Raw genomic sequence first — 21,889 nt, forward strand, 5'->3', positions numbered from 1 at the left:
AAAATAATTAAACGCGACAGAAACTTCAGAATCTCCGATTTCTTGAAGGCGGTGTCTGAAGTTAAAGCAGAACTTCCTAGACTTTGGTGTGCGTTCCTTCCGCTTCCCGTGCCTTGCCCTTTAACACCAGCCAATAGGCTTCCAGAAGCAAATGCGGGAATTGCAAAAAGTCAGTGTATTGCCTTATATGGAATATGTTGACGCATGCGCAGAAAGCATCAGACTGGTAGTGGCGGAGAGAATCCCCGGTACCGGGAAAGGCAACGTTTAGAAGCAGAGGAAGGCTGCAAGTCCCCCTAGCAAGATGACGATTCCCGGTCCATCGCCGGGGTTTTAGTCTGTCCCTGCCCCGTGTTAGGATGCTGGGACCTCAGCAAGGCTCCCCCGGGGGTGGCGGTGGCAGCAGCCCAGTTGGCGTAGAAGAAGATCGCACCATACTTGCTTCGTACGTGGAGCAATATCTGGACTGCGTCGAGTCGCTGCCTCTTGAGATTCAGCGCAGCGTCTCCCTGCTGCGGGAGATAGACACGCGTTACCGAGGTAAGGAGGAAGCGATACCGCCGTGTGCGAGAAGGGCAGTGTTCAGCGTACAACAGGTTGTGGGTGTCATCCCGGGGCTCACAACTAGAGTGGCATAGGTCTCCACGTCAAACCTAGCTCATTACTGCAGTGCCCGTCTGAAACTCCCCACACATCATCCTGGAGAATGGGTGTTTGAAGTGCTCGGTGTATGTATCCACATCCAGTGTCCTCCGAGCTACGGGGAAACGTGCTTTCCAGTCTCTCACCACTCTGCTACACATAACGGCTGCAGCGACCCACAAGAAGAGCCAGATTTGTTCTTCTCTGGCTGTCAGATGCGTTGTGACCGTGGCGATGAATTTTGGATACCGATGGTGAAGCCTCGTTACTCCATATTTGATTTTAATTTTGGAGACTCGGTTTTGTTTTCTTTATGATCCGTTGCACATCGTCGCAAGTGAATTGGCGGTCAGGGCTTTGATAGGCAACGAGAAAACCCCTCGACTGAAGTCTGTATTTATAGCATCAAATCCGCCATTTTGACAGCACAGCAGAAGTCTCTGTTTAGTCAGGTCGCCTGTGGGGCTTGTGGCTAATGGTTTTCTTGAGAACGGGGGCTCTCAATTTGTTTGGTTTTAATGTATCCGTGTGCTTTATATTATCTCAAACTGTGTTTTGGTGTTCGGCTGGCTTTGCGGGGATGAGACCAGAGGGTCTTCGTGGCCTATAGTTGTTTGGGAGGCGTTCTCTTTCCTGCCCTTTAATACGGCATGCCGCTTGACTGTTCTGTTTACTGTTATGCATGTTGTGGTTCCTAACTCTGTGGTTTTTTTTGTTCTCTGATGTACAGTTTACATCGTTTTATTCCTTGGATGAATGGATTTTTTTCCTGTCGGAAACGGCTTGGTGGGGTTGGCTGCGGTCTTCGTGTATCTAAGGTTGCTCAGTAGTTTATAGTAGCCAGTTTGCTAAATCCGAATGGCAGGCTCTTGCCAGAAAGTAGTCTACGCGGTTGAAGATTGTGCTTCTGTTGTATCAAGCGTGGATTTCGGCACTCGGTGATCTGTGTACACGATAGAAATGGGCATGGTTAGAAGTGCCTAATTCAGCGGTGTCCCTCTAATGATGTTCAAGGACGGAGTCTGGTCGTGTTGGTAGTAGTAACTTCCAGGGCACCTTTTTTATGCTCAGTAGGAGACCTCGTTGAATGTCTTTGCTTTGCGAGTGAAGTACTTGACGTCACTTTCAGTTGGGCCGGAAGTTGAATAGACACCCCTGGTTGCCTAGTTACCTGTAAACGTAGTGGCGGCCATTTTGGTGCGGGTAGTTGCCTGCATGTTTCTTTGCAGTGTGTAGGAGTAACGCGGAAGTAAAGTCACTGCTTGTTGAACATTTCAATAAACCGTACCTTTTGGAATTACTTATAATTCTGAGCCCGTTTCCTACACCAAATCACACGGACACGAGTGGATGAGACAGTACAACTATGTGCCCCAAACACTCTTCACGCCTACCTACCTCACGCCCCTTTTATTTTGTCCTTTTAGCTTTTAAATACGTTTTCCCCTGCGAATCCGTGATTCCAACTTTGACGTTTATAATGCCTCCTTCAGTTCATCACCATACTTGTATATTTAAGTTATTGGGAGAAAAGACATGGTCTCGCACCCCTCTCTGCCAGTCACTTGCGAAAATTTATGAAAGCATGGATAGCTATTCTAAGAAAAGTGCTGCACATTATATCTAGCATCACCTAACAATACCGACTTGGATGGTTTAAGGTGGCCAACTTTCCACTATCTGTTTGTATGATCGTAGACATCAGAAGACGTTTGGTAATGGGGGAGTGGGAGTATGAATAAATTCGCACATTTTTGGAGTTTTATTCTAACTCTCGCCCGTATTTAAATCGGACCACATTAAAATATATAACCCAGCCAAATATTGAGCTTATACCGACCACGATCTTACTATTCATACTATAGTTGAGCTCTGATACTTTTACTCCCTCCTGGAGTAAGTTTTTATAGCTTACCGTTGCAACTTTCCGGAGACGTGTTCAGAAATTTTACAACTCTGACATCTAAATGGAATACGTCTGTAGCTTTGAAACTCCACAAGTAAATATCAATATCTACATCTCCCAGGCATACCATTCGATAAACACCACCAGCTACAAGACCTGGTCCAGTCGGTACGTTTTAGCAATGCAACTAGGATACTTGACATGCATAGCCAGCCTTACCACTTAAACTTAATATGCTAGAAATAAACACGTTATTCTCAAGTTGGACAGGGCCCATAACACAGTGGCATTTTCCTTCAAAGGGCAGTCTATTGGCCTTACCTTCAGAATCATTGCCCCCTCAGTTGTGGTCTGACTAGGTGTGGTGTAGTGTGCTAGTTGGAAACTGTGGAACCTGGACACGTGCTTTTTTTATCCCCAAATATTTTTTATTAGAGATATGACAAAATTACAAAATCATACAAAGGAAAAAGCATCATACACAATATCCGTGTCATAAATCTGATTTTCTGTTTACTCCCCCCCCCCCCCCCCCTCCCCTACCCATCCCACCCAGCCCTATGGGTCGCTACAGAAAGATCAGGGAATACAACAAGCATTAGAAATGCAATAGGTCTCGCAGCATTAGAGTTAGTGCTTTTAGAATTGTTTATGGTTTTTTTTTTAAATCTTTAGGTTGAGGGTGAGTGAGGGTGAGGGTGAGTGAGGGTGAGGGGTTGAGGGTGAGTGAGGGGTTGAGGGTGAGTGAGGGGTTGAGGGTGAGGGGTTGAGGGTGAGTGAGGGTGAGGGGTTGAGGGTGGGTGAGGGGTTGAGGGTGGGTGAGGGGTTGAGGGTGAGTGAGGGTGAGGGTGAGTGAGGGTGAGGGTGAGTGAGGGTGAGGGTGGGTGAGGGTGAGGGTGGGTGAGGGTGAGTGGGGGTGAGGGGTTGAGGGTGAGGGGTTGAGGGTGAGTGAGGGTGAGGGGTTGAGGGTGAGTGAGGGTGAGGGGTTGAGGGTGAGTGAGGGTGAGGGGTTGAGGGTGAGGGAGGGTGAGGGGTTGAGGGTGAGGGGTTGAGGGTGAGGGGGGGTGAGTGAGGGTGAGGGGTTGAGGGTGAAGGTGAGTGAGACTGTGTGATGCAAGGGCAATGCAAGCCCTTGATGAATACGGCCCCTAGATTTACCCACAGGCGAGAGCTCAGATCCAGCAGGCCAGATGCAAGATGTAACTGTAATGTCTCACTTGTTGAATAGTGCTCGAGTTGAATAGTGAATGTTTGGAATTTGCAGCGCTTTAAAACCCTGCTGTTGGTAATACTCTCAGTGCGTCACATTTAACTGTGCTTAATTGTCTAAGGGGACAAAGAGAAGTGACAATTTGGATGCTGCGCCACCCCCAAACATTTGCCCAGTTCCACACTCACACCCGTGCGCACACAGGCACACACAAACACACACACACACACGTACGACATGGTGATGCAAACGTAAAGCGGGAAGCATGTTTCTTCTCACCAATAATAAACACAGGGTTGATGAGTTAGATGCATTCCACCCAGCCAAGAGGGAGATATCCCCAAGTGGGCCAGTCACGGTAACTCGCTCAGAGCCATAAATCACTGACGCCACATGCTACAGGGAAGGCGGCAGCAAAGTTCGCTGGATTCCCATGTCCACAGGGAGCACAGGTCGGCACCGGCCCTAAACTGCGCTCCATGAAAGCCACTACACAATCAAGATTGTGCCTGGTCAGAGGGTGTATCTCACCAGTTCCGGGATGCTCTCTGTGTCAGCAGACTAATAGGACTGACCCGAGGAGTCAAGGGGTAAGCTGCTTACTGTGACTTAGGATAGGCCAGACGAGTTCTTAATAGAATCACTGCCCTTTCCACTCCACTTCCTGTTTGTCTTGATGAACTTGTCAGGAGCGTAGGAATGGGATATGCTGATAAGGAGTAACCAGTAAACAACCAGGCGAAAGCTATAGCACAACAAATAGGTAAAGAAAACCAAGGCCTGTGATAACACTCTCTGCGGTCAAATCACTTCACTCGCCTTGAAAGCAAATATCGCCAAATTCCATCGGTCTGGCTTTATCTGTAAACGAGTGTTTTGTGACGAACATGACGATGTGGCTTAACTTCTTAAGAGTAAGATATTTTGACGTAGTTATTTGTAGAGGTCCGGTTGTGCACATGCATGCTTTTGACTATTCGAGTGTGCATGCATGTGCGCGCGACAGTGTGTGTACCTATGAGAATGTGCATTGCATTGCATTATCACGCATGTGCTATCTATTTTTCCTGGCAAGGCCCAATAAGTTGAGGTCCGACTAAAAGTTGAGCAGAAACATATTTTCTGATTCTAATAAAATTACGACAGGATAGCCGCAACAAATATGAAACATGAACTCTAGTAGACCACGAATGGGAATGAAAAAAAGGGGGGGGGGGGCCCTTGGCCCGCCCGCATGGCGGTGCGGCGACTGCCCCCTCCTCCGCGCCTGGAGAGCATGCCATGCCTCGTGTTAAGGAATGGGAGAGAAGGGGGGGGGGGAAGGGGGGTGCTCTGCTTTGTAAGAGCAGCATTTTCTAAAACCAAAACACTAACCAACTTTCGACCAAGGTTTATGTAAAACCACTCTCTGCGTAGTAATTACTCGTGCATGGTTGAAAAATGATAACAAGAGGCAGGAGAGAAAGAAAACAAGACGGACGGAAGAGAGGGGAGGGGGGAGGAGAAATGCGACACGGAGGGAAGGGGAGGGGGGCGGAGCGGGTTAAATTATACAAACAAAAAACAAGCCTTTCACCGTAACACGGCGGGCAGGGGAGGGGGCGGAGAGGGGAGAGGTGCGACACGGCAGGCAGGGGAGGAGAGGAGGAGGGGGGAGGAGAGTAGGGGAGGCACGGCCTAGCGGCAGGCAGGCAGGGGAGGAGAGGAGGGGGGGGGGAGGAGAGTAGGGGAGGCACGGCCTAGCGGCCGTGCAATCAAGTAGTGAGGGGGCGGAGCTGGGGGAGGCTGTGAGAGAGAGTAGGCAAGGCAGGCGGCTGGGGGCATGTGCACGCGCATTTAAGCTCAATGCGCATGCGCATTGAGCTTAAATTTCTCGTGCACTGCAAGGAATCGCCACGATTCCTTGCAGTGTGGATAAAGAGCGGATAAGTGCCAATACTCTCGCCTTGCTCGATGCGCATGCGCATCGACGGGCGAGACCTAAAAACAGATTAAGACATTACCGGGGCCTTAAAGAAAACAAAAAAAAAAGAGAAGAAAATCAATTTAATCAGACTTCCCAGAACCTTAATTTTCCAGGTTCAGCCAGTTAATTAAAGGCTCCTTTATCAGTTCACCCTCCCTCCGAGCCCTAGGTCCTCTTCTCCTAAAAAACACTAATTCCCACATATACACATTTATAAATTTGCTAAACCATTCTTGTGATTTCGAAGGAACAGGGTCTAGCCAGACAGTCGCTATACAAAGTCTCAATATAGCCATGGCAACAAAAAATAGCTTCCGCTCTGATTCAGTCATGTTTAGGTCCGCTACCCCCAACATTATGGCCTGTGGTGTTATTAATATCACATATCCAAACACTTGTTCTAAATGTTGTTCAATTTTGCTGAGCAGTGGAGTCAGACAGGGGCAAGATGCAAACATATGAATGCTATCCGCCGCAAACTCCCCACATCGGGGACAATTTACCCCCACCCCATTGTTGTATACGATGTGGAGTTATATACAAATTAAGCCTTGTCTTAAAGCATTGAACCTGAAGATTTGCAGATATAGTGGCAGTTCGACTTTACCCTAACGAGTCTTCACAAACATCCTGCCCCACATGTAATCCAGTTTGCCAACGACTGAAGTGCTTAGTTAGAGCATCGCTCCTTCTTTCATTAACAAATTTATAGATAGTAGATATAGTCGATTGGCCCCCCCTTAATTGCTACCACTAACGGAATATGGATCCAACTGACAGTTTATTTGGAGAAGAAGTCTCGGATCTGTAAAAAGTTTAAAAATTGCAGATTGCCTATTCCGAATTTCTGTTTTTATAGAGTCAAAAGTCAATACCCCTGATTCAGAAACAATATCCCCTAATATCCATCCCGGAAAATTTCCGGGAGGAGGGTGTTCCCTGTAAAAGGGGAATATAAATGGATTCTCCCAATGTTGCACAATTTCCAGACTGTCGTCCAGACTTTGAAAGCCCCCAACAAAACCTTAAACCTCACCCTGACACGTGCTTTCTAATCCTGGCCCCTCCATTTGGCCAAATTGTGTGTTCTTGGGCAATCCCTTTTCAAACTTATTCCTCTGCTCCCTTTGAGGATGAGGTGTGCAGAGGCGTTCTATATATGTTGTAGTAGTTTCTGGAGTTAGGCTGAGGGTCCTGCGTAGAGAGCGTTGTCGTAGTCCAGTCTGCTGCTGACGAGGTCCTGAGTGACTATCCCTCTGGTACCGGTGGGGATCGATCTGCGGATCTTGAGGAGCATGCAGAGGGTGTTGAAGCAGGTGGAGGAGACGACGTTCACTTGCTGGGTCATTGACGGTGCGGAGTCCAGGATGATTCCTAGGTTTGGCTGCGTGGTTAGTGGGCGGCGGTGCAGCTCCTAGTGCAGCCTGCCACCATGAGTCGTCCAATGCGGAGGGGGTGGATCCGATGATGAGGACCTCTGTCTTGTCAGAGTTCAGTTTCAGGCGGCTGTTCGTCATCCATTCGGCGATGGCCTTCATTCCTTCATGTAGGTTGGTTTTGGTGGTGACGGGGGACTTGGTGAGGGAGAGGATGAGCTGGGTGTCAGCGTATGCGACGATGTTGAGGTCTGGCGATGTTGGCGAGCGGTGCCATGTAGATGTTGAAGAGTGTTGGGTGACTTGAATAATCTACTCAACCTAATTGTCATGCTCTTGACCCATAAACTAGTTTCAAATGATATGAATCTGTGCAAATATTTTGATTCACTGAACCGCCATTTTCTTCATTATCACACATGAGAGCGCCTTCAAATATGCTAGTTCAGCATGCCTGCTGTGCAAAAAAACAATATTTTATTTATTTATTTAAAGAGTTTTATATAGTGCTGGCTAGACCAGTAGGTATCGGAGCGCTTTACATAAGGTCAACAAAGTTACAACAATAATAACAATTTAGGTTACATCAAAATATGAGACACATTAACAGGCAAGATCAGTGGAGAAGGAAGGGGGAGTGAGAGGACCAGGGGGAGGAAGGAATAAGAGACAGAGGTAAAGTCAGCCCAAAGACTGAATGGATAGGTGATGGCCAGTGAGGTCGTCCGAGGCCAGTCTCCCCTAAAGCTCTCAAGGAAGCACCAACATGTATCAGTCAGACCGGTGTATAGAAAGGAGAACAAGTCAAAAGCAGAACGTCAATACAATGAGGAGGAGGGTGGGTGAGAAGGGGAGAAAAACTGTGCACAAGGTCCGGCTGGGCAGGTGATGGTCAGGGGGTGAACCAAGTCCTATCTCCTAATTAGCTGAACAGAGCAGCTCCACCGGGTGTCAGTCATAATCCTCAGACTCCTCTGTCCAGAAAGAGGTCATGTGTCCTCAAGTAATATCAGAGTAGTGCGGGGGGGGGAGGGAGGCCATAGTCAAAAAGATATTGTTTGATTTAATACACAACCTTTGCTCCATATGTAATATGTTAGCCACATATAGGATACACATGACCCCCCAACACACACACACACTTGTCTCTTAGTTCATTAACAGCATTGTCATAAGAGCATGGGCAGACATGTTTCTCAAATCATGTTTAAAACATATCACCACTTTTAAAATACCTAACTAAAACGTGAAGTGGTAGCACACTGTCATTTCCAATCAGAAGATTTTACATTGAAAGGGCCACATCATTTCCCTCTGACATGCAGTTTTACAGATAAAACTATATAGTGCACAAACAATAATGTTTGGAGATCGAGTTTCAGTTAATATTTGTCATTTGCACTTCACCAAGCAAAGTGTTCAGATTTTTTTGTTGCTAATATTTAAATCTTCGTTTGCATCACACTTCTCAATTACAACAAAGGGGCTTTCGTAATTCCTGCCATATTTTAAAATACTTGTACTATTTATTTACAACCTATTTAAACCGCATGTGTTGGAAAATAATACTGACGTCTTTACAGCCTTTTGTTTCACAGTGTAGTCGGAGAGCTCACTTGACAATAACCTCTAACTGTAGTAAGAGTAAGGAAAAATAAACTCCATTTTCCAAGCAGCAATGATTAAAAACTCAAACTGCCATTTTATCTCTTTTCTTGAAAAGACAGCAAATGTGTCGAGATGAAAACAAGATCATGTGTTACTTCTGGAGGTTAGCTGTAAGCTTGCATACATGTAAATGTAGGTGTTCGTCAGGTTTTACTCAGTTGGCGTTCCGTCTAGTAAATCAAACATATGTGTAGAAATGTTGCACTCAGTTAGGCTTTCAGTCAGTTTAATTCCACATTTACTCTGAAACTTTTGACTGTATTCACAATGTTTCTTTGGCAAAGTAAAACCCCCTTCCTTTTCATGAACGGAAATATAACATGCTTTTCATTTCCCTTTGGGGGGGATATAGTCCGTTCACAAGAAAACCAAATACAATTTGCTCGGTTGTTTCTTCACATTCACATTGGAATTGCTGCAAATGTTAGTGGGGGTTTACTTCATTCAGTTTAGCTTTGCTTCGCAGCGTAACATATGATGCGATTTATTAAGCGTGTTACTGCAACTATTCAGGACTTACGTTTTCATTTTATTTTTCCCCCAGAAGTTTTAAATGAAATTGACGAGGTCTATGAGCAGCATGTGAATGAAAGCGACCCTAATCAGAAAAAACGTTTACAGCAGCATCTCCAACGAGCACTAATTAGCAGCCAAGAACTGGGAGATGAAAAGCTTCACATCGTGACTCAAATGCTGGAGCTGGTTGAGAACCATGTCCGACAAATGGATGCCCATTGCCAGTATTTTCAGGAACCACCAGAAAACGAAAAGCCTATAGAGAAGGCTAAGCTGGAATCCAGCCACACTGAACGATCTTCCAGAAGAGCACGCCGGCAAAGGAACAGTGAGGGCAGAGACTTGAGCCACATGGGCAATGGGACTGACGAAGGTGAGGAGCCGCCACCGAAAGAAAAGAAATCCAAATCTACTAAGAAGAAGAAGCGGTCCAAGCCCAAACCGGAACGTGTTGCATCTCCCGTTGAATATGCTATAGATCCCAATGAACCTACTTACTGCTTATGCAAGCAGGTGTCTTATGGTGAGATGATAGGATGCGACAATGAACAGTGCTTAATTGAATGGTTTCATTTTTCATGCGTTGGATTGACTTACAAACCGAAGGGAAAATGGTACTGTCCTAAATGTAGAGGCGATAATGAAAAGACCATGGACAAATGTTCTGAAAAATTGAAAAAGGATAGACGGTCAAGGTAGTATTTGATTGTCTTAGTCTTTTCCTTTTGTAAATTTCAGAAGATGTTTTTAAAAAACCTGCATAGGACTATGCAAAAACTTTAAACGTATATCCTCATTTTTCCTTTGCTGAAGTCCAATCGCTGCGATAGAGGTGCTTTACAACATTACACTTGTAGCAGTTAACGGCAGTGTAACATTTCTTTGAACCCGTGCCCTACTTTACCCGTTCACTTATTTACGTATATTTGCAGGCAGATGGTGTTTTTCTTTTTCTCCATGTTACAAAGGAATGGTTAATTGCTTTAGGCAGAAGCTTTGCGCTTTATATGAAATGTTAAAGGTGTTTTTATTTTTTAAAAAAACATTTATTTTACTTTGAATTGGGGTAGAGGGAATATTAGACATAGGATAGCCTTTTCTAATAAACCCTCCAACCCCGCCAATTAGTGGTTGCCATACTACGCTTTTGTAGTCAATATCCATTGGCTATGCAGCAATATGGGATAACCTTATCTTGGCCACTATAGTAAGAAATAAGCTCTGACTCCAAATGTATTCTAGTGACATAGGAAGAAAGTGGGGGGAAATTCGTCCGCAGCAATAGGGAGGTTTATACGTTTTTGTACACCATGTAAGTATTTTCAGAATTAGATAGCTAGTGTGATCATTTAGGCCGTGAAAACTTTTCAGATGTGTCCGTATTTTGTGTTCTAATAGAATAAATATTTAAGAAATATGTTTTGTGTTTTAAGATTTGTTCTATTGCCATAGTGTAACTTAATTCTGACATTGCTATGCACGTATAAAAGTGATGCGACAGAAGAGTAGCCTCAATAAATCTGCTTAAGAGAAAGATTGCATTCTTCCAAGAAGTAGCACCTATCAGAGCAGTATCTTTTTTTTTTTTTGTTTCAATTTCTATTTACTATGCCCTAAAAGGCAATAAATGCAAGCGTCATGGTATTAGTGTTGATTGATTCGTACACTGTGAAGGAGCACAGTGGACCGTAAACGATCACTCTTTGTTCCTTAATTCCCTCAAAGTTATTGTGCCTGAAAGTGCTTCCATTTTGAAATGTTAGTTTTCCAGCTTTCTGTACACCAAAAGGACCAAGATGACCAGCATAATTTGAGAATACATGCACATGGATACCACACAAGTGACAAGCTGTGCTCTACAAATCCACCTTACATTACATGGCCGATCTTGATCTCGATGATATTGACTCTAACCAGATGAGGAAGAATGGCTGTGGCTGAGATCATGGTTCCCCCATAATAGCCAGGTATGGAGATTGAACTAGACAAACTGTACCACGTATTTTTATACTTCATGTCGTTTTTTAACCTGGACTGACCAGCACAAACCTTCTAACCCCAGCAGCGCTGCTGCTTCACTACCTTAGGGTAGTTAAAAAAAATTCACCTCGTCCGAGCACCTTAGTCTCATCACCCGCAGTCCAAGGTTGCCTCAAGCCCATTGTGCATAGGTCTTATATTCACTCAAAATAAGTCACCTATCAGCCTGACTGTTTGAAGTAAAAATTCCTACAAGCACCTAAGTCATTGTTAGCGTTGGACCTTCCAAAGTGCAACTATATAAATGTGAGCACTCTCTTTAGTGTCTGTGCATTGGGAGATTTCAGTTGTGGACATGCAGACCAGGATACCCATCCTTCTCAGAGTGAAATGGGAAAACATCTCACAGTGTACCAGACAAAGCAGTTTACTTTCTTTGTCTGCCTTTCTCAAATAGGCGTAAGTTAAGATGTACCTGTCAGCCCAATAACCTCACAACAATTCAAGAATTCAGGCATTTTTGTTCAACTATCCTATTATTTCATTAATTTTGTTGGCTTAAGAAAATGTAAGTTGTCCAACTGCCACCTCTTCCTAAACCCCCTCTCACCGGTCTCAAAAAACCTCTGTAGAGTTGACCTTAAACTCTGCTTCTCTACTGTAATAAACCTGTTTGCTCTCATTACCCTCCCACTAAGGATATGTCTCCCAAAGCAACACCCAAGGTCGTCCCTGAATAGCATGAACAATCATGCCTTCAGGACCATATCAGTACTTCCAAATTATTGTTGTATTCCCCAATTAACTTACGGCTTCAATTGGAGCATGGCGAATGATCTGCTAGTCCACCAGGCCATCATATCCCTCGCTGACCTGGTGAAAAACTGCTCATCATACTTGATCTCTACTAGACAGGCAGTGATTTGGGCCTTCAGCAGGGGCTCATTATTATTATTTCTGAATTTGTATAGCGCCTGGTTACACTGTCAGTGTGTCCCCGCGCTGTCAGAAGTCAGTTGCTCCGTCAGTCAGAACAAGACGGGCTAATCTTTAGGAAAGAGGAATGTTTTGTTGAAGGCACTGACACTTTCCTGAGCGGGTGTCTGGTTTAATGCGTCTGCTCAGTAAAGATTTGTTTTTCAAAAACAAAGTCCCAAAGTGAGAGTTTGTTGGGAAACTCCGAAATGCCACTGGCAAGCTTGGGTGTCTTATCCCATTCATAAGGGTAATGCTTTTGGTGTACCTGTCTGGGTCATCCAGGCTTTCCCTCGTGGTCCCGGACAGACAAAATGTATGGCAGAACAATCGTCCTAAATTGGGTGAACTTTGTCTTTCAAGTGCTATTGGTCAAAGGACTTGGCACTTCCCATTAACACTAACTACAGTATCCGCTTTCCATTCTAGTGGTATATCTAGTTTTGCTGGACAAACACACAAACCATAGCAACAGTTTATATCTGTTTCTGCTTAGTGTGTATGATATGTGTGGAAAAATAAGTTTCAGGTCCATTGGAACAGACCAGGACCGAACCCTACCCAAGCATGTCAGAAGGGAACCAACGCAGGACCGTCCCAAATCGTGTGTAAAAACGTTCCATCCTCGGTGCTACATCTAAGACAGGCAGGAAAGGCAGTCGCCTCATCTGCTAAAGTCGATGGTGTGTAAAATACACCGTCTGACAGCAATGGCCGCTCCTCGAGGCACGCTCAGTGCCTCAGTCCAATCCTTGTTCTCCAGAGCTCCAACATCGGCCTCTTTCTCTCTTTGGAGAGCACTAAATGCATCAGGATGATGGGAGTTGTGATCCTTCAGACACTGACTTCGGACCATGCCGTTATGTGTCATTGCACTAATTTTGGGTGACCATACTCTCATTGTATATCAGCACCCACAACTTACAGTAATGGTGCGTTTTTCTCTTTCACTAAGATCTTGGGTGACTATACCCATTTGTACATTACCATCCACAATTTATAAGAGTGATGTACTTTTTCCTTCTACTAAGAAAAACATTTGTGCTAAGTCACCTCGGTATGACGCAAGTTGACGTTGTGAATTGTTAGTACTGATTGCATAAAAACACAAACAGCCTTGAAGTCCCGTTGGGACGAAACGCGCCGCGTCGGCTATGAATTTTGTATTGTGTTTTTAGCAAATTTAGTCAAAAGAATGACACTAAAGAATAAAGGAAGGATATTTTTTCCAGTATTCTGAAGACTCATCGGATTCTTTGGGAGATCCTTTCTCGTTCTCTAATCATTAATTATGATGTATTATTGTACTTCTTGATACTGCATTTTTTTTATCATAGGTGTGTGCTGAGCTAATCTGTATCTTGTGTTTTTGGCTTTTCCAAATTAGTGGGGACATAGGAAGGTCACGTTCCCGGCACTTTGCATCACTATCTTTGCCCAAACTCTTAAATACTAAACTGACTGGTGCTAGCCCTGTCTCTTGTCCTGCTGATGGGAGATAATTGTCTGGTACACCTTTGCAATCTTTTGGTCGCTCAGGTCACCCATATAAGTTTGACTTCCAAGGGATTACATTCTGGCAGGTCAAGCAAGGCTGCAATGTAATGGGTCAGCACATGCAGAGCTGAAGGTACAGATGGAACTGACTACAATGGAGCTGGCGCTCCTCCTGTAGAGTCTGAAATAACTTAACCCCTTCGATGCTCATGACAAGCTCAGCTCGTCATGAGGTACACCTCTCGTGTGCTCATGACGAGCTGAGCTTGTCATGAACAATGGGAATCGATGATTGTCAGCATAGAGGGAGAATACCATCAGCAGCCATGGTGTTAAGGACTATGCCGCTCGTAACATCTCCCATGGTAGAGTTCCCGATTAGGTCTCACTTCAGAAAGCCCTCCAGAACAGTTATCTATGAAAAAAGACCGCCCCACCAAAGTTGTGCCCATTCCATCAGCCCGCCCCCCCCCCCCTTCCCCATCCATCCCATTTTTCGGCCAGAGTACTTCTACTGATTTGGGACCACTCTGGTCACCAGAGAAAGATCACCACCAACCCCCCTAATATAGATAGGAGACTAGAGGGGTGTATACCTCCCTCCCCCCCCCCCCCCCCCCCCCCCCTCCGCCCACTCCTCAGACGCATTAGCGAGATCCCTTCGGAGCTCTTTCCACCAGTCATTGATGGTCTGTAGATGGGATGCATGATGATGTGCTTTGATATCTGTTGCGGATACACCCTCACAATAAGTGAATTGAAAACATTTTCTGAGGGTAATGCTTAGGGCTCCTTCCTCCCAGAGAAAGGTAGGGAGAATAGAGTTCAATTTGTGGAACCTGTGCCGCTGAATTTCATAGGGGAAGTTCTGCAGTTGAAATCCGGGTAAGGGCATCATTTTTAAAATGCCAGATCTGCCAGTTAGGAACAAAGGCAAGGCCTACCTGAACCGAACATCCTCCCTCAGGCAAGCTAATGCAGGCTCCAAATGATGTGTCCAAGCCAAAGTCACATCAGGGGACACAAAGATACTTCAACTTACCCAAGGCAATCTACAGTCCTGATGCCCAACCGAAGTCCTATGGCAAATTATCAGCCGAAAACTCAGTAGATTAATTTGTTTAGCTGTAATGGCCAAAGTTTCCCCCAAAAGTACACCTATTTTGTTACGATACTTGGCCCTGAGTTGTCTGGTGCGGTGAGGAAAAAGAGGACATCATCCGCATTTAATGCTATTTTATTGGAGAGTCCTTGCGCCCCCATTCAAACCTTTGTACCTGTGCATCCATCCTCACCTACTCCGCCAGAGGCTCCATGGCAAAAGCAAATAGCAGGGACAACCTGCTGCATCCCCTGCTGAATTAGAAACCAGTCCGACCTGGTACAGGCCACCCACACCACCGCTGTCTACTTGGTGTATAACCGCATTAGATAGGAAAGAAACAGAGGGAGAAAGTTGAGTCGCTAAAGGAGAATTGTAGGAGGCTTGCTTAGTATATGGTACACACTTAAAGGAGCGACTCATCTTTCACTAATCCAGGCAATGGATGGTATTTGATAACCTTAAAAGCTCTCATTGGGTAGCTGTGGAGAGCAGCCTTCAGGCTTATCTTGAAGGAGTGTCAAGCAGCTTGTTTGACCACGTTTAATCAAAAGTGTAGATTAGACAACAAAGAACCACTCTGTGTTTTATATAAAAATAAGGTTATTTATTACACAACACAATTACTATCACTCAGTATATCTCCTATCTGGAGATATCAATAATAGACCTAAGAATACTTCAAAGAAATCAGGTAAGTAGTAAAAATATACACTGGTCTCCAGGGGTAGAACAAACCATATACTAAATAAGTAGAATGTGAACTGTAAAGGAGAACAGGACTTGGACCAAAGGACTTGGAAGAGTGTTGGAAACCTGAAACCACCTGAGGTAAGGAACTCTAAGGAGGCTGTGTGCAGAGCGGAAACTCAACTACGTGTCCAATAGAAGGCAATGGAGAAGTTGCAGTTGCATTTTTAATGAAAAAGGACCCTTCCCAGAGGACCCACAAGAACCCATTTGGAGGACGGAAGGTTGGTGAGCCACCCCATGAATGCCCCAGGAACCAGGTTACCTGCCCCAGGCAAGACTTGTGCATAGGGGGGAAATTATGTCAGAACCTCCGGTAGATAACAATGGGAGACTCAAAGAAAGGATTCTGGAGCGGTCTGTAAAGATGTCCAGTGGATTCTTTAGGAGGAGAACCTGCAATCGGAGGGGACAGAGTCTAGGCCAAACAGAGGTGACTAGTAGGCACGGAAAGACAATGTCCACCCTTGTCAGGAGATTCAGAAGAGTTCACGAGGACCTGGTTGCTGCAGCTGTGGGGACCACGTGATGCTGTGGAAGACCAGGAGCGGCACACAAGCTGTCCCACATCGAATGTCCTGGTCCAGGTGGTCTGTGACTGGCGGGAGCACCAACATGCCTTGGTAGCGTCAACTGGCATGGAATATAAAAAGATGCAATTGTTGGGACCAGTCAAGTCTGAGGGACTGGCTACGTTTAGGAGTGTCAAAGCAGACCCTGAGCAAGCAGGTGGAAGACCACTCTCAAGAGAACCCGCAGGCCAAAGGCACAGGAGTCCCAAGAGGACCCCAGGCAGCTCACCAAAGATGAAGGGCCACAATACAAGGGATGCAGGGAGGACGCTGTTCCTCGAGGGATGAGATGCTGAAGGCTAGGGCTTCTTGTAGCCCGAAAATCTCGTAAAGTGCAGAGCCAACGAGCTTTGGCAACGTCAAGTTGACGAGGTGCACAGGAGTTTGGACCAATGGCTCAGATGAGGGATACTGCCCTCCAAATAGCAGACAAGACAGGTCAGACCTTGAGGTAACCACAGATCCACCACCTGTGTTGCTGAGCCTCGGGAAGTCCATAAGATGACTGGTGCAGCAGAATGGTCAGCTTTGATGCAGTGCCTGCAGATGCAGGGGAGTGACGTCTTCACTCCGAGAGAGATTCGTCCTTGATGCCCATAGTTCTCTGGAGAGCTTGAGTGAAGCACAGACACTGACGTGGCAGAATACTCGCAGGACAGCAAGAACAGGAGTAACCAAAGTCGTCCTTGATGCAGACTCTGTTCCAGGCGAAGTCCAAGTGTCCAGACGGTCGAAGAGTGTCTTGTTTTCAGAGGTGAGTCTTGTCCCATGACAAATATGAGAAGCCATATACAGGGAAGTCCTTAAATCCCCAAGGAAATGGTTAGTACAACTCGGAGATCCCTCCCAAAGGAGGGGCGGGACAGAGGGGAGGCTACTCCCCTGTCCTGTGACCAGTTTCACGCCGGAGCATGAGCCAAGGGTTCTTGAACTGGCTCAAACCTGGGTATGCAAGGAAGGCACCAAATGTGCCCTTCATTATAGTCTGCTGGCTCTGGAAAGTGTCCCCAGCCCAAGACACTTAAGTACTGTCCGGGAGGTTGTCACACCTCTCTGTGATAGGAAATCTTTTGTTCTACCTAGCAGCAGGATGGCAGAACAGTGTCTGTGGTCGGCAGCGGCACTAGCTTGATGGTAGACCCTATAAGGATGTTACCGGGAGTACCGGGGGCTCCTCTAAGAGCCACCCCAGTACATGGTATCCTACCTCCAACACTGGAATCTGTGTTCGGGTATGATTCCAACATGCTTGATACCAAGCATGATCCGGTTTGGCACAGCCAATATATACAGTTGGACATCTCCTAATGATGGATGTCCACTATATGTCTTAAAATGTCGGACTGCACTTACAAACCCTGGAGAATCTACTCCGGGGTTTGTAGGGGTGCTCTGCTAATGCAGGGGCACCCTCACACTTATAACCAAGCACCCTGCCCTCCGGACTAAAGGGCCTACAATAGGGGTGCAGTGACCCCAGATATAAGGAAATGTATATTTGTTATGAGAGCTGCAAGCACCATCTCACACAGTTTGCAATGGCAGGCCTGCAGTCAGAGTTTAAGTGGACTCCCATGGGTAGCACAATACATGCTAAAGCCCATGCGAGACTCATGGTGTACCTTTGCCGTGGGTACTTTAGTACCATATACTAGGGACTTATAAGGGTATACCAGTAACAATTTATGGAGGTACCACAGTACTTACCAATGCCATTTTGGGAGAGAGAGCATAGATGCTGGGGTCCTGGTTAACAGGATGCCTGCAAATCACAATAAAAACATACTGACATCAGGCAAAAAGTGGGGTAACCGTAAATAATTAGATCCTACTTTTTCTACAAGTATGACTAAGTATTTCCAGCTCATGGAGTCAAATGCTTTGTCAATATCACCTAGAAGAATTGTGGCCAGTCTCCCTAACCATTCAGCTAGCGCCAGTGCAGTGTATATACACCAGATATGTCGGTAGCAGGACGAGGCATAAAACTCGTCTGATCAGGATGTACCAGATCGTGGATTTAGCGCACCTATTTGCCAGCGCGTTTGCCAACATTCTCGCCTCTAAATGTAAAAGAAAAATGGGGCGATATGAGGAGTACTTATTGACCGTCCAGCAAGGCTTAGAGAACACTATGATCTCCGCATGCCTCCAATCGGGTGTTAGGACAGTGCTATTCGCTGTTGAGAGGATCACCCCCAGCATATGTTCCTTGAATTTGTGCATGTAGGCTTTAAAGAATTTACAAGTTATCTGTTGAACCCGGGGGCATGGCCTGGAAGTAGCCATGCCAAGGCCAACCAGAGCCCCTCCCTGGTGAGCGCACCTTCCAGAAAGTCACGAACTACAGATAAGGGGGACCTAAGGGCCTGTACAAAGTTCAGTATCTGTTCCCATTACAAGACCCCCTTGCAAGAGTATACATCGTTGAAATGGGCAGCAAAACTACAGGTTATTTTCTTGGGATCGGTAAGCAACAAGCCAGATGGGTCCCAGATGAGAGGAACCAGGGACGAGTGATGGGTACCCTGACAAAGTCAATGCAGCATTTTACTCTATTTTTCTTGCCATTGAAATATGTGGCTCCGGGCTGCCTGCCAGATCTTTTACAGCAGAGTATGTTGGTATTGTTGCTGTAGGAGACCCAATTGTCTACGCACTGTCTGCCGATCATCCCGACGACTCAGTGTATGCAAGACTGTCATTTGGGATTTAAGTGCCATCCAGTCCTGCGCCCAACGCTGGTCTCCCCTGCTTAATAGCTGATATCTGCCCCCCCGCAGCATGGGTTTGAAAGCCTCCCACAGCATCACTTGTGATGTTACCGAGCTTCTGCTATGTGTAAATAAAATGTTCCTCAGTGGAGCGCTTTATATGCAATCTCTATCCTGGATTTTGTAAATTCCATGATGAAAGACACTAGTGGAAAGCTGAGCGCCGATGGCCCATGTAAAGTCGGATGGCCACCGGGAAATGATCTGAAAGTACCTGCGTCTGAACAGTTGGGTCTGAGACTTTGTTGGAAGGACTGCAGGACACAAATAATCTAGGTGGGTAAAGGAATCATAGGTGGCGGAAAATAATGTATAGCCCCTTCTACATGTACAGTGTCTTCCAAACATCAACCAGGCTCAAAGCAGATATGAAACAGATGGGGGTTCTCAGACTCTTGGGGATATTCCATGTGGATGCCATTAGTCTACAGAGTGGTCCATGACGCCATTCCAGTCGCCACCCAGTAGCATGAGCCATACCCCCAACCCCCCGGGATTTTGCCCCATAAGCTGTTCTCATGTCTATAAAGGACATGCTGAGGATGGGTGGTATAAAGGCAAAGAAATGTGAGATTCCCCATATAACTTTTCCCAACACAGCTGTGTATCTACCCTGTTGGTCCACCCATATCTTGGTGTTCTGGAACGGAACCGTTTAAAAAAAAAAAAAATCAGAATACCTGTACCAGTGGATCCCCTCATGAACCCAGAGTGAAAAACATGTGTAGCCAAATCGGGCCTTTGGGACTTTCCTCCAGGTGCATCAAGCACCCATTCTGCGAATTCCAATTTGCGAAAAATACCGAATCGCTAATTAGAATTCGCAGAATGGGATGCATCAAAAAATGCGCCTAAAAATACGAATCTCAATCGGCTGCAATTGCCGAATGCGAATTTCCAAAAATCGCAAACAAATTGCAGAATCATCTGTTTTCCCAACCCGAAATTGCGATTTCGCAATTACTGAAATCGCAAATAGCGATCTCGCAAATAGCGAGATCGCAAAAGTGGGAAGTCGCATTTTGAGCACAATGATGACATCACAAGCAGGAAGTAGGCAGTTCCCTTACTCATTTGGAACACAGAGCTGAAGAGAGGAGGAGGCACAGCACTGAGCTCTAGGAGACACACCCTGCAGCCCCACAACAGAACATACCCACAATGTCCCAGGATGCAGTAGGATCCAGTGAAACTGGCAGGAAAAGAAAAATCAAGTTCCCCGAACAGGAGCTGGAGTACCTGATTGAGGGAGTCAGCAGGGACCATGACAAGCTTTTTGGGAAACTATGCAGGAAGGTACCCGAGGCTGATAAAAGGCTCATTTTGCTGCGCATCAGGGTGAATGTAAACGCCGTAGGAGTGACCCAGCGGTCAATCGATGACCTTAAGAAAAGGAGGTATGACCTCAGAGGCCGTGCCAAGGAGCGCATAGCAGAGAGGCTGGGGGAGAGACTCCACAGTTGCCGCCAACATACCACTCGAGGACTTGGTTGAGGACACCATCAACCCTGCAGCCTGCGTGGGGTTCACTCAGCTGGACACCTCCCGACCCACACAACAACCACAAGGTAAGAGCCATGCAACTGCGACCCCGTCCCCTAACAATGCCCATGCCCCCAGAGCTAGCCATTTGATAACCCCAGTAATGCAGTCCCTGCACATCAGAAACACCCTATTGCATTGTGGGACCTGTAGTGTGACAATGTTCCCAGATAGCCACACACAGCCAGAACTGTCAAGTGAAGCATATCCCTAAAGCCAGTCAGGGAATGCAAGCCTGCATGCATGTTGCAACATCCCATGTGCAAGATTCATATCATTAATCATGCACCCATTCACATCACAGGTGCTGCAGATGCTGAGACCTCAGATAGCGAGGCACTCCATATTGAGGAGACTCCAGATGAGACTGAGGGAGAGAGCCATCCAGCCCCACAACCTGGACTGTCACATACACCTGCACCAGTACCACCACCTTCCCAAATGGACAGGGCCACCCCTGCAGCCACAGGAGGAGTGCAACCACCCCAGGCGTCACGCATGGCAGTGGAACATGCCCCACCACCACCACCCAGGAGGCAGACGCGCCGCACAGCCACTGTGCGGTCGCAGGCAAGCGGCCGGTTGAGGCAGCAGCGCAACGTGGCCACACGAGCAGACGTGGAGCAACAGGCCCAAGAGCTAGGGCTAGGAATCGAAGCCCAGATGCTAGCTGTGCACCGCAAGCAGGCACAGCACATGGCAGCCATGCAGCTGCAGCTGTACAAGACTGCACGCAATGTAAATCAGCTTACCGAAAGTGTGCTTAACGGCTGCAGTGAAGGAGAACAGCCAACTGATGGTGGGGCAGCAGGACATCACCCGCCGACGCCACCGCCAGCTGCTGACCCGGCTATCTGCATATACCCGGTCGAACCACCTGATAGGGAACGCAACATCCCAACTGTCGCGCGGGTCACTGGCAATGCAAATACAAATTGTGCAATGCTGCCAAGATGTAGCAAGGGCCCTGGAGCAGGTCACCACCGCAGTTCAGCACCAACAGGTGTGTAGCCATGCAAGGGGGGGGGGGGCGATGATGCGATGATACCAGTGAGGGCACATCGAGCCTAAGCAGCCTGTCTGTGCCGGTGCTACCAGAAAGGCGCCGGAGTACCAGGCCCAGTGCAGCATCACGGCCGGACACTCCCAACGTGGAGTTGGAGAGGCAACAGGGTTTGTCCGGCAGGAGGAGCCAGTGAATGACTGAACATTAGCAGTGTCATGCTGATTTACCAAGCACGCCTGCTCTGCATACAAGAGGCTGTATGACGAAATACAGTAGTTATGTTGTTTGAAAAATCAAAAAAGTTCTAAATCTTGTTCAACATAAGAATAAGAATTTATTTCGAACACAAATCTTCCTCATGTCATTATTTCATGTGGCATGCATGAGTGCAGTGTTGTGTGAGGGGT

At 46.5% G+C, this 21,889-nt stretch overlaps 1 protein-coding gene and 1 pseudogene across 1 annotated transcript; both read left to right on the forward strand.

Annotated features, from left to right (window-relative positions):
- The first annotated feature begins 204 nt into the window (after positions 1-204).
- ING2 (inhibitor of growth family member 2) lies at positions 205-10,693 on the forward strand. The gene is made up of 2 exons (XM_086962468.1): positions 205-540; positions 9,313-10,693. The coding sequence occupies exons 1-2, from the start codon at positions 360-362 to the stop codon at positions 9,981-9,983; spliced, it is 852 nt and encodes a 283-aa protein (XP_086818594.1). The 5' UTR covers positions 205-359; the 3' UTR covers positions 9,984-10,693.
- A 10,026-nt stretch (positions 10,694-20,719) lies between these two features.
- On the forward strand, positions 20,720-21,675 carry LOC147728719 (uncharacterized; annotated as a pseudogene).
- The last annotated feature ends 214 nt before the right edge of the window (positions 21,676-21,889 follow it).

This window comes from Lissotriton vulgaris, chromosome 3_1 (assembly GCF_964263255.1).
Source record: "Lissotriton vulgaris chromosome 3_1, aLisVul1.2, whole genome shotgun sequence".
Taxonomy (NCBI): domain Eukaryota; kingdom Metazoa; phylum Chordata; class Amphibia; order Caudata; family Salamandridae; genus Lissotriton; species Lissotriton vulgaris.

Bases quoted from the DNA above. Each gene is read 5' to 3' on its own strand.
- ING2 (XM_086962468.1), top strand. From the start codon at position 360: ATGCTGGGACCTCAGCAAGGCTCCCCCGGGGGTGGCGGTGGCAGCAGC. The intron at 541-9,312 runs GTAAGGAGGAAG...TTTTTCCCCCAG, and splicing joins GATAGACACGCGTTACCGAG to AAGTTTTAAATGAAATTGAC.